This window comes from Sapajus apella, unplaced genomic scaffold (genome assembly GCF_009761245.1).
Source record: "Sapajus apella isolate SASKATOON/1434 unplaced genomic scaffold, GSC_monkey_1.0 scaffold2, whole genome shotgun sequence".
NCBI classification, from domain to species: domain Eukaryota; kingdom Metazoa; phylum Chordata; class Mammalia; order Primates; family Cebidae; genus Sapajus; species Sapajus apella.
The window spans coordinates 81109714-81121931 of record NW_022436942.1 but is presented as its reverse complement, the minus strand read 5'-3'; the positions used below and the strand labels follow the sequence as shown (position 1 = coordinate 81121931).

At 57.5% G+C, this 12218-nt stretch overlaps 2 protein-coding genes across 5 annotated transcripts in view; one reads left to right on the top strand and one right to left on the bottom strand.

Moving 5' to 3' along the window:
* Nucleotides 1–5674, top strand: part of VPS37B (VPS37B subunit of ESCRT-I) — a 31676-nt gene extending 26002 nt beyond the window's left edge. For both annotated transcript variants that reach the window (XM_032242916.1, XM_032242927.1), the window contains exons 3-4: nt 2457–2539; nt 3429–5674. In XM_032242916.1, coding sequence (XP_032098807.1) covers nt 2457–2539; nt 3429–3920 — 575 coding nt within the window. In that variant the 3' untranslated portion in view covers nt 3921–5674. The remainder of the gene's footprint in view (nt 1–2456; nt 2540–3428) is intronic.
* A 2520-nt stretch (nt 5675–8194) lies between these two features.
* HIP1R (huntingtin interacting protein 1 related) overlaps nt 8195–12218 on the bottom strand; it is a 27834-nt gene continuing 23810 nt past the window's right edge. For 2 of the 3 annotated variants that reach the window (XM_032242890.1, XM_032242871.1), the window contains exons 21-32: nt 12080–12187; nt 11834–11970; nt 11526–11636; nt 11266–11324; nt 11038–11068; nt 10901–10963; nt 10598–10698; nt 10339–10444; nt 10068–10191; nt 9925–9986; nt 9599–9805; nt 8195–9019 (exon numbers count right to left, since the gene is read on the bottom strand). In XM_032242890.1, coding sequence (XP_032098781.1) covers nt 8960–9019; nt 9599–9805; nt 9925–9986; nt 10068–10191; nt 10339–10444; nt 10598–10698; nt 10901–10963; nt 11038–11068; nt 11266–11324; nt 11526–11636; nt 11834–11970; nt 12080–12187 — 1169 coding nt within the window. In that variant the 3' untranslated portion in view covers nt 8195–8959. Of the gene's footprint in view, nt 9389–9598; nt 9806–9924; nt 9987–10067; nt 10192–10338; nt 10445–10597; nt 10699–10900; nt 10964–11037; nt 11069–11265; nt 11325–11525; nt 11637–11833; nt 11971–12079; nt 12188–12218 lie in introns of all 3 variants that reach the window. The other variant, XM_032242882.1, reaches the window with a different exon arrangement.

Sequence of the window (12218 nt, the reverse complement as noted above, 5' to 3'; positions counted from 1 at the left end):
AGTGGCATGACCATGGCTCACTGCAGCCATTCGACCTCCTGGGCTTAGGTGATCCTCCCGCCTCAGCCTCCTGAGTAGCTGGGACTACGGGTGTGCATTACCCCAAGCCAGCTACTTTATTTCATTTTTCTGTAGAGAGGTCATCTTGCTGTGTTGCCCAGGCTGGTCTTGAACTCAAGAAGCCATCCTCCTGCCTTGGCCTCACAAAGCACTGCTCTTGTAGACGGGAGCCACTGTATTGACCAGTTTATGTATATAATATGGAAGCCCCAGACCTGCAGCCTCTCTGCACTTGCAGTTCTGAAGGACGAGGTGCATAGCAGGACTGCCCCCTCCTCCCAGTGGCCCTGCAGTGGCGGTGGCTGCGGAGGTCAGCCCAGGCCCATGCACACCTCCAGGTTCTGCAGCGTGGAGCAGGTGGCAGCAACGTGGGCACCTCGGGGCAGTTACTGGAAAAGGGGTTGGGGATTAGGAGGAAGCCAGCCAGTTCAGCAGTCACCAGCTTAGAAGAGGAGGGTTAACCACTCTTAAAATTCAAGACTCCACCTTCTCTAAACAGCATAGAAAGAAAGCAGTTTTCAGAAGTACAATATTCAACAAATCTCTTATGCTGTATGCCCATTTGTCTTATGCTGTTTGTTAATGGTGAAAAACACCCATCACTGGAACACTTTAATGGCACACTTTAATTTACAGCCACTAGGAGGAGACATCAAAATTGAATATCGTTGAGCATGCTGAGTGCTTTTGATAGCTATGAAAGGGACATTTAGAAAAAGGGAAGTTGGAGCTGAGTGTGGTGGCACATGCCTGTGGTCCTAGCTTCTTGGGAGGCTGAGGAGGGAGGATTGCTTGAGCTTTGGAGGTTGAAGCTGCAGTGAGCTATGATTGCACCCCTGTACTCCAGCCTGGGTGACAGAGCAAGACTATGTCTCTACAAAGAAATGAAATAAATTAGCCAGGAGTAGTGCTAGTCGTCTATAGTCCCACCTACCCTGAAGGTTGAGGCCACCATGAGCTGTGATTGCATCACTGTACTTCAGCCTGGGTGACAGAGTGAGACCCCATCCCTTAAAAAAAAAAAAAAAAAAAAGAATTTGGGTGAAAAAATCACCTTCTGCAGCAGCGATGTCTGTCACTATTGCTATCATCTTGTCATCTTCTCCATTAACTTTATTAAAAATGTACTGCCACACACCCAAACCAGGATGACCTAAAGTAGAAAGACCAGCAGTTGCAAGTGCTGGGGAGGTGCCATGCATTTGCTGCTGGTAGGAGTGTCCCTGGGTCATTTGGGACTTAGAGCGCGCCACTGCAGCCGGCTCCTTTTCCGTTTCACCTGGAGAAAGTTGTTGGGTAGTACCTTCTAAAATTAGGAGTGTGCATACGCTGCAGGTCAGCGGCTCTGGTCCTGAGTGTTCACCCAAAAGCAATGGACATTCATGTCTCAGAAGATAGGTACAAGAATGTTGTATCTTTATTACCTTACTTAAAATTTGGAAACAATTAAAATGTCCATCTACAGAGTGATGGGCAAATAAAGTATATTTATACAATGGAACACTACACAGCATTGAACAGACATGAACTGATACACCGACCAGAGCCAGGGTGTCAGACACGCAGTGCTGAGTGGAAGGATCCAGCAGAGTATGTCCTATACTGCCTTATTGCAGGATGTCAGTTCAAGACCAGGCGGAGCTCCTCTGTGGTGGTGGAGGCCAGCATAGGGGTTACATAGGTGCAGCGGGCATGATGGTGTCCGGAGGAAACGTTCTTTGTCTGAATCAGAGTGGTGGTGGTTGGGGGTTAAACACATGGAAATTTGAGTTACACAGTTAAGATGTGTACACTCGATGTAAGTTATCACTCAAAACGTAAAGGAAATACAAAGTGGCATGATGGCCCTGTCACTGCTCCATATTCGGAAGCAGCTGGCTCTGGGCAGCCGCTAACCCCGGGGGTGCGCCGACATGGGATGTTGACTCCAGGCACTGGCTCAGTGCACTTGTTCCCTTGTAGGTTTTCAGGCATCAGCTTCCTGGAAAGGAAGATGCGATCCTACTGTGGTCTGTGTGGGCGGCGTTGTGAAGGGCTTTACCTGGACACCCCTTACTCTTTTTTTTTTTTTTTTTTTTGAGACAGAGTTTCACTCGTGTTGCCCAGGCTGGAGTGCAATGGCGCGATCTCGGCTCACCGCAACCTCCGCCTCCTGGGTTCAGGCAATTCTCCTGCCTCAGCCTCCTGAGTAGCTGGGATTACAGGCACGCACCACCATGCCCAGCTAATTTTTTGTATTTTTAGTAGAGACGGGGTTTCACCATATTGACCAGGATGGTCTCGATCTCTTGACCTCGTGATCCACCCGCCTCGGCCTCCCAAAGTGCTGGGATTACAGGCTTGAGCCACCGCGCCCAGCCTCCCTTACTCTTTCATGCCTCTTGCTTCTCTTCCAGACAGACAGTCTAGCAGTGCTTCCTTGGAGACCCTGTTAGCACTTCTTCAAGCAGAAGGGGCGAAGATTGAGGAAGACACCGAGGTAAAGCCAGCCAGCCTTGGTGGAATCCTTGAGTCACTTTGGGCTGTCAGTGGGCCCACTGTCTCCAGAAACCAGGAGTGCTGCACCGGCAGAGTCAGGAGGTGGTGCCTCCTAGGTGGTGCCACCTGGCTGCATGCCAGCAGGAAGCCTGGCGTGTGGGCTGGGGAAAGTGCCAGGCTGGGGTCCAGGGAGCAGCAAGGGGAGTGAGGGCAGGGTTGAGGGAGGGTCAAGAGAGGGCATGCGTGCCACCCTGTGAACCCCAGCCCCTGGGACCAGTGGCAAATCACCACGTGCCATGGTTCGTGCGTGAGCTGGGGGCTACAGAGCCTCTGGGACAGGTCCAACTGTGCACTAGAGCCTTTAGCCTTGCCAGGTGATAAGGAAACAAGTCAAGGTCGAATGTTGCACAGTTGCAGGCTGGGCCGGCAGGATCTTGCCAAGATAGGGCTGGGTTTGATGAACTGAGGCCTTGGCGGGGCCTGGCGGGCACAGGCGTTTCTGTCCTGCTGACCCACCCAGGGCGAGTCTGCCAGTCAGAGTGTGGCTGGGTGAAGGCAAGGGGATGTTGGACTCCAGCGGGCTCAAGAGAGGCCTGGAACCCAGGAGTTGGGACCCTCACCCAAAGGCCAGCTCCTCCTGGGCCTCTGCCTGTTGCGCTGGTGGTGGTGTGCGCAGCAGGACTGCCCTCCGCTCCACCTGGTGGCAGCTTGTGCTGAGGTCAGCCTGAGCCCATGACCTCTGGGATCTGGAGTAGGAGTGGGGCCCTCTGGAGGTTAGAGGGAGGGGTGGTGTTGGAAGCAGCTGGGCGTTGCCTGTCCTTGTGCCTAGACATGAAGGGAGCGTCCTCCCCATTTGTCTGTTGCTGTAACCAGGTTTCTGCCTTTTTCAGAACATGGCAGAGAAGTTTCTGGATGGAGAACTTCCTCTGGATTCCTTCATTGATGTCTATCAGAGCAAACGGAAACTGGCCCACATGCGACGGGTGAAAATTGAGAAGCTCCAGGAGATGGTGCTGAAGGGGCAGAGACTCCCACAGGCTTTGGCCCCGCTGCCACCCAGGCTGCCCGAGCAGGCACCTACTGCCCCCCTTCCCTACTCTGCCCCAGAGGCCAGTGGGCCCCCCGCTGTTGCGCCTCGACGCATCCCCCCCCCACCACCCCCGGTGCCTGCAGTTCGCCTAGCCACCCCATTCACCACGGCCATGGCCTCGGGACAGGCTGTGCCGTACCCAGGATTACAGTGTCCGCCCTTGCCCCCGCGTGTGGGGCTCCCCACTCAGCAAGGATTCTCTGCACAGTTCGTGTCCCCGTATCCACCAGCTCTCCCTCAGAGACCCCCGCCCCGGCTGCCTCCGCACCAGCCGGGCTTCATCCTCCAGTGAGCACCAGAGCCGTCCTTCCTGGGAGACCCTCCGCCTGCTGTGCTGCGCTCTGCAGATGGGAGGGAGGCTGGAGGTCTGCTCTGTGCCAAGGGCTCCAGGGCCCTGGGCCAGCGTGTCTATCTGGTTTTAGAACTGTAGGTCAGTGGTGAGTAGTAGAAGCCCAGGTTTTGGGCACCGAGGCAGTTGTGTGTGCCGGGTCGCCGCCTGACACCCGCGCGTCGCATCGGTTTGCATTCTCTGTGTGATGTCTAAGTATCTTAGTGTTGACGAACTCATGTTTGGGAAGAGACAAAGCGTCTTCCCTCATTCCCTTTTAGAATCGTGGTCCTCCCATTGCAGCTTTATTTAATGAGCATGGTTCATGATACTTATTTTATTTTCAAAAAACAGTCATGTGTGTCTCACCCAGTGGCCGCTGCAGCCCTGGTGAGGGTGGGTGGGCGCCAGCCAGCCTGGAAGAGTGCTGTGGCCGGCTGCCATCTGCAGCTGTGTTGTTGCTCACTGAATCTGTTGGGGAGAGGTCATCACAGTCACCGCCTGACCTGGCTGCTGCTCTTGCTTCAGAGCCACAAGCAAAGTTTGCACTGGGCCCACTGCCGAGTCCAGAGGCTGGAGAATGGCCACCGGTGTGAGAGGGGACCGCACGAGCGGGACTTTGCACAGCAAATCGTGTCCCCAGCTGCTTCTCTCCCTCCTGCCTCGAGCCGGCCCCGAAGGTTTCTATGAAGAAATAATCCCCCAATATTTTTACTACATGTGTGATTTTCCTGTTTTATATTGAAAAAGAAAATTTTTTGACACTCCCAAGACCATTCAGGGAAATTTTATAAAAAATGCAAATATTGTCTTGAGCAGATTGAAATGCAGATGAAGCGGATGCGATTTCCTACCCTCGGGTGTCCGTGCTGTGCCTTAGTTCCCCAGGTGCCAGGACTCACACCTGCTAGGGGCTGGGCAGGGCCCCTGGCGGCTCTGCTTTCTCTGAAGGGCTTGTCCAAGTTCATTGCCCTATTACATGTGGTCAAGATGTCCGGCTGCCTTGACCCAGGCTATCCTTAGCCAGTATCTTCTGCCCCTGGCTGGCTAGTAGCTGGGCCTCAGGGCGGTGGTGGTAAAGATTTGGAGAAAGCCCACCCCACGGGATTGAGGGGCGGGGCTGTGCTCCAACCACCTGGACCTGCTCTTCTCCCCACCCCCGTGGAACCTCATCTTCACGTGCCACATGTGCTGAAGGCCTAGGGCCCAGCAGTGGGCAGCGGCATCTGTTGACAGAAAAGGCCCAGGTGCTTACCCGTGGACCTTCTGGGTCACCCCTCCCCTGTCACTTGTCAGGCATCTAGGGCCCTGACCTGTGCCTAGCCACCAGGGTGACAAGGCAGAACTGAAGTGGGGTCTGTCCCAGTGGGCCACGGTCCAGGCCACTGCCTTTTGTCCTCAATGACTATATTCCTGCTCTCGGACTTGAACTCTACTGTAACCGTTTTCTTAAAGGAAATGAAGTTGTGTAGGATGATTCACTGCCACGCCAGTCAGGCAGGCTTGCCATGTTCTGTGAATCTCCAGTGAGCGGTGCCACCCGCCCCATACCTCCACCACCAGCCGCTGTCAGGGATGCCACAGCCCAGCCACGGTCGCAGCCAAATGCGTTGCGAAGGGGCCCCTGGCTGGGCTCGCCGTCGCTGTTCAGGGCCGTGTCCGGTGCTGTGGCTGTAAAGCTGTAGGACCCTTTTTAATAAATAGAGAATTATTAATAACAGGCCTGTCATTTATTTACTTGGGGGTGTGGATGTTCATGATGTGTGTGGTTCTGAAACATCAGTGATCAAAATTCCAGCAGGGAAGCTGGCTGGGATCTCTGCCTGTCCGGGATCCCTGGCTCAAAGGCGGGGCCTCTTACCCTCTTGGTTTGTCACCAGAGTCTCATAAACAGCAGTGATGGACAGAAAGTCCTGTGTGTAAGAGAGCATGTCTTCAGGATCACAGCCACTGTCCAAGCAGGGGACTGAAGGCGACCTCGGGGCTCAGGCTGTGCCTGCACTTTGTCCTTGAGGTTGCCACCATGTGCTGTGTGAATGGTGTAAGCGCATTAGGATGTTCTGTGGTGGGTTTTGGTGAGGGGACCAGCGGCTCTGACATTTTGCTTTGGGTGCTTGCCAGCAGGTGTTTTAAAAAGGCAGTTGCCTCTGCCCACTCCAAAGCTCAGTGGGTGCTGCTTCCTTCTCTAGGCTGAGAGGTGGGGATCCTGCCAGCGCTGCCTCCTGGGAGAGCTACAGAAGTGTACCCTGTGCTCTCCATCCCAGCCGAGCTGTGCGCCTGCGTCTGTGTCCACCATGTGCCCCCCCGCGCCAGCTGGGCTATGTGCCTGCGTCTATGTGTGCCTGCCGCCCCGGCCAAGGTGCATGCCCACGTCCCTGAGTGCCCCATGCGCCTGCTGAGCTGCATGTCTGTGTCCCTGTGTGCCTGCCGCCCCGGCCGAGGTGCATGCCGCGTCCCTGAGTGCCCCCTGCCCCTGCTGAGCTGCATGTCTATGTCCCTGTGCCCACTGCCCTGGTTGAGCTATGTGCCTGCATCACTGTGTGCCCATGCCCGTGTGCTTGCCATCCTGGCCAAGCTGCATGTCTGCGTCTGCGTGTGCCTGCGTCTTCACCGCAGCTGAGCTGTGTGTCTGGGTCGCGATGCCCTGTGAGGGACTTGAGGAACTGAGATGAGTGCAAGCTCCCGTTGCTGTCTCTAAAAGCTGCCATTCCTGGCACATCATCGTCTATGGGGATGTGCAGCAGCAATTTCTGTGGTTCTTCTGTGAGGAAGAGGGAAGCATTTCCTGAGAAACCTGTTTGCCTTAAAGTAAAAGTGATAGTTTCTCTTTTCCCGGTGGCTGCCAGGAAGCTTACAGCTAAATCTGTTGTCCACTCGAGTGAGGATGCTGGACTTCAGTTTTGTGGCTCATGAACCTTGCTTGTGGGAGCTTTTCCTCCCGCTGTGTGGCCCGTTCACAAGGATGACCAGGGAGGGGCAGTGGCGGGTCCAAGAGGGCAGGGGAGCAAGACCAGACCCCAGGCTCCTGCTTTATAGCCCGGCATGTGTGAGGCGGCCTCTCCAGTTAAAGGTTTCAGCTGGGCGCAGTGACCTGTAATTCCAACACTTGGTGGATCACTTGAGGTCAGGAGTTCGCGACCAGCCTGGCCAACATGGCAAAACCGTATTTCTACTAAAAATACAAAACAAAAAGAATTAGGCGTAGTGGCACACGCCTGTAATCCCAGTTATTTGGGAGGCTGAGGGAGAATCGCTTGAACCTGGGAAGAGGTTGCAGTGAGTCAGTGCCACTGCACTCCCACCTGGGCAACAGAGCAAGACTGTCTCCCCCCACCCAAAAAAAAAGGTTTGGTCATTGAGGACTCAAGAATGATCAGTCAAGTGTCAGTGCCTGCAGACTTTGGTCTGTATCTGGGGGAGAATCAGTTCTTTTTGTGTTTTCTGAAGCCATGTCACTATATAAACAAGACCCAGGAACAGGGTCGGTCTCGGCCCTCATGGTCAGTTTGCAAAGCCCTTTCACACATACAGTCCTAGCCACCTGGCACAGCACCCCTGGCTACACAGCCCAAGCCAAAAGGCCCCACTTCATCCTCCAGGAGACCTGGGCACAGGTGGGAGGCTCCTCTGAGGCCATACAGGAGCCAGCAAAGGGGCCTGATCTCCCCCCGACCTTACCTGTCCTGTTTCTCCATAAATGCCAGTCATCTTGGCAGGAGGTAGTACAGGGTGAGCCCACCCGCCTCAGCCTTCCCTCTGGCATGTGCTCCTGCAGAAAGTGGGTGATTGAGTGAGGCTGCCACACACCCAGGGACTAAACATCCTTACAGTTTTCTGGTAAGTGGAAAGGCTGTGTGTGGCCAAGGCTCAAGTCCAGGCCAGCTGGGAGTCAGGGTCCCCACCTTAACTTAGGAACTGTCAACTAAGGCATGGTCTCAGACACACGGAGGGGGTCAGCAACTGCTGGGAGCCCCAGGGAGGCTGTGGGCATCGAGGCTGGAGTGGAGGTGGCCTCTGTGGAGGCAGCTAGCTCTTGTCCTCCTGTGTAAAAACTCCCAGAGATGGAAGGCGGACACGCACAGCCAGTGACAGCCGTGCTGAGTCTTTCTGCAGTCCCGAGTGCTCTAGGATTAAATGCAGACACGATGGGGTCCCCAACCCAGCACCTGGCCAGGGCCTGACAAGGGAACACATGTCCCTGGAGGACTGAAGAGCCAGGCACAGCCCCTCTGGGGCATCAGTGACACAAAGTGCATTTTATTGCCAACAGAACACTTCAACAGGAGGAAAGGCTAATACAAAGCCAAGGGGCTGCTCCTTCTGGCTCATTTTTGCTCCTCCTGACCTTGGCCGGTATTTGGTAGCCTTTCCAGAGCACAGGGCGAACGGCTAAAGGGCTGGGGGTGCAGGAGGGCATGACAGCTGCTGGTCTGTCCTCCCAGCCTGGTCCCACCCCTCCTGCCACTCCCCTCGGGCTCAAGGGACACACATTTGTTCAAATCCAGTGGGCAGGCAAAGCTCACTCTAGCTGCTGGGTCCCCTCCCTGAGGGCCCTGGTCCAGCAACTGGGTTTCTGGCTGAGCTGGAGGGCCTAGGGCCAAGGTCCCACTCTCCGAAGGGCTGGAAACTACCCCCCCAGGTGGGCAGTGGGGCACAGCCAGAACGGGGGAATGGAAAACAGGAAATAGGGGTGGCTGCAGATTCCAGCAGGAAATGGGACTCCAGGAGCTAAGGCAGGGCTGGGCCACTGTCTCACCTCGTTCCCCAGAAAGCGGCCAATTCCAGCATCTGACCACCTCCTGGGGACTCCCATTACAGAAGTCTGAGGGCCAGGCCTGAGGAGTAATGGATGACATTCCTCCAGCCCACCCAGAGCCTGGTCTGCAGAGGCCTCGCAGCTGGAGGGCCTGGTGGAATCAGTGCCCAAGAAGGCCACAGGCAGGATGGTGGACCCCAGTCCCGTCAGCCAGCATGGGCTGTGCACCTTCTGTCCATCCACAACCTCAGGCTCTTAGTCCAGAAGGCAGGGAGCCCTGTGCTGGCCCCGTGTCCCAGTGTGCTGACTAGAAATGTAGGAAGAAGAGCTCTAGCTCAGAATATTAAAAACGTTCTCTGTATTTCCTGAAGAGTTGAGGCTCAGACCTACTAGGTCCTGGTTGTACCCCAAAGTTCCTTCTGCAGATGACAGAGACGTCCAGAAGCACCACCCACGTGGCCCAGGCCCCTGCAGGCTCAGTAAGGGCCAGGGACCTTGAGGACGCTGATCTGGGCAGTGGGGTGGCAGGCTTGGGCCCCGAGTGGAGGGCGAGGCCCCTCGGCCCTGTCAGGGCAGCTGCAGAGGCCCAGGCCTGTCTACCAGCCGCCCTGCTGAACCCCCGCGGGGCCTAGTAGTTCACGAGTTGAGCTGAGTAGATACCATCCTTTTTGCCAAGCTGCAGGAGTCAAAGGTGAGGGGCTCAGTGGTGATGGCCAGGCTCCCGGGGCCCCACCTCTCCCTTGAGCAAGCCCCTCCCTACATGCTATGTCACTAGGGCTTATCAGTGGTTCCTGACTTCTCCAGGGATGTGTACCATGTGCCCCTTTGGGGCCAGGGATGACACTCCCCTCCAGGAACTGCCCCCCAACCCCAGTGCTCACAGCACCTGGTGGTCCTGTCTGGGGGCCACGCTGGGCTTCTGGGCCAGGGGCGGTTTCTTGGTGGCCACACTTCGGGGGACAGTGCTGGGCCGGCTAGCCGCCTCCTCTCCAGGGCTGCCTGCTGCCCCAGCCAGCACGTAGTGTTGCTTCCGTAGCTCCCCCAGCCGCATGCGTTCAGCATCCAGCGTCTTCTCCAGCTCCAGGACACGCACCTACAGCCGCATGGCCTGCTCAGCCCAGCCCAGCGCAGCCTCCCCACGGAGCCCTCTCCCGGTCCAGGCTTCACCCAAGGGATGAGCTCAGAGGTCATGGGGCAGCTGTGGGGACCTACCTGGGTCTCCATCTCCTGCTTCTTCAGCTTGATGAGGGACAGGCCAGAGAAGTCCATGGTGTCTGTGGCCAGAGGGCAAGTAGGTGAACATCTGGGTATTCAGCCTCAGGAACCGGCAGCTCCCCTCGGCGCCTGGCACTCACCTCTGTCCTCAATCTGCTCTTGGCCTGACTTGGTGGAGGCCACCACGTTGGCGGCCCTCTCGTTGACCATGCGGGAACATTCCTGCAGGCGGCTCAGGTGGGGACTGTTCTTGTCGGCCTTCACCTGAGGGGTGAGGGGTCAGGGTGGGCCCAGGTCTCCCAGCTCAGGGCAGCAGCAGCCCTGAGCTTGGCAGCCACAGCCAGCAGTTAAGGAGCCCCAGGCCAAGCCGAGCCCAGAGCCGCGTGTGTCACTGTTGGTGCACAGGCTCACCTTGGAGGCTGCCACCAGTTGGGCCGTGCTGGCTGCGATCTCATGGGAGCAGACGATGAGCTCCTCATACTTGCCCGTGTGAAGTACCACCTTGTCAGCCGCCTCCCTGAGGGGCGAGGGCCAGTCAGGGCCAGGGTCTCTGACCCCATGGACAGCTGGAGCCACCCCACACCCCCTCTACTCCCAGCACCCTGCTGACCCGAAAACTGTTCCCATTGGCAGAAAGCAGCCCCCTGCCCGCCCCCCCGGGGCAACCTACACCAGCTGTGTGGCTCCCCAGCCCACAGCCTTGGAGGCCGAGATGAGGCCTTCAGTCCAGCGCGAATTCTTGGCGTAAAATTCCTGTTGTGTGGCTGCCCCCTAGTGGTGACGAGAGAACAGGGCAGGATGTGCCAGTCATGGACACCGAAGGTGGAAAGGGGTCCCCAGGGGCCCTTCTCCCCTCACTCTGGCCGTAAGATGCATCCTTGAGGCCTCCCTGTGGTAGGGGGTGGGGGTCTCATGCCCAGGTGGGCCTGGGCTGGGGGTCAGGCCCCTTGTGGACTGTGCCCAGGCCCCTTACCCTGCCGCTCTCCACGATCTCCTTCTGCAGGCTGGTGGATGTCATCACCAGAAGCCGGATGGCCTGCCGAGACCAAGACAGCAGTGACTGGTGGCCCTCCAGGTGCAGAGCCCACCCCAAGGTTGCAGCCCCCTCACCTTCATCAGGTCTGTGCAGGAGTTGAGGATCCTGGGGGAGGCAGAGGACAGAAGGGGAGACTTGGCTGCTGTTCGGCAGGACGGCCCATAGCGGTCTCAGCAGGTGGGGAGGGCGTGTCTACTCCTACCCAGGTCTTCCCTTCCCGTGAGTGGAACTGTTGGGGGCAAACCTCAGGGGCCATGGGGAGCCTGCCTCAGGCCGGGCCTGGGGAACGAAAGGGGGCTCACCTCTCATTCACCTCCAGCTTCACCCCTGAGCTGGCGTGGCGTGCCTGGTTCATCATGTCCTGCATCCAATGACAGAGCCGTGAGCTGGTGGGGAGGAGGGGACTGTGGTCCCGGGAAAGCCAGGGCTGCCTCCAGCCCTCTTGGCTCTCCTGCCTGGAGGCTGAGAGCAGGAGTGGGTGCAGCCTGTACCCAGCCCAGTTGGGGCCGGAAGTCCCCAAATCTCCACAGGAATGAGGGGAGTCCCCAGATCCTGTGCTCACCTCAATCCTCCGCACGGCATCTTCTATGGCTGCGGACGTTGCTGCCATCTCCTTGTCCACCATGGCCCCCAGCTCCTCCTGCCGCACATCTAGGCTCTTAGGTTTCAGTTCCTGCAGAGGATGGGAGTCAGACAGGGCCTGGGATGGAGGTTGGGGGCCAGAGGGATTGAGGAGGGTGCATAGTCCCCACCCTGTGTCCTGAGGCTGCAGGCTCCACACACAAACACCTGTGCAGCCCAACCCAGAGGTGGGTGCAGAGGTCAGAGGCAGGGCCAAGCCCCCCAAACCCACACTCAGCTGCGCCTCACCTGGCCCAGCTGCAGGATGCCCTGCAGGGGAGTCCGCACCAGGCTGGCCTGGATGTGCCGCAGAGCCTGCCGGTCCTGCAGCTGTCCCATGAGCTCCAGAGCCCGGGCCCCACACTCCCTGCAGGTGTCTATCAGGCCTAGGGTGGGAAAGGGCCGTGAGTAGAGCCCCCACACAGTCCCCACAAAGACCCCATGGGAGACAAGCCAGTGAGGCAGCCAGAACCTGCCATCCTGGGACCCACTTACGGTCAGCAGGGTCAGTGGGGGCCAGGTGGGAGGTAGCACCGCCATTGACGATGGTGTCCGCAGCCAGGTGGGAGAAGCGGGTCAGGGCTGCTACCAGGGCGGAAGCGTCTGTGCAGATGGGTGGGGCCAAGGTTGGGGG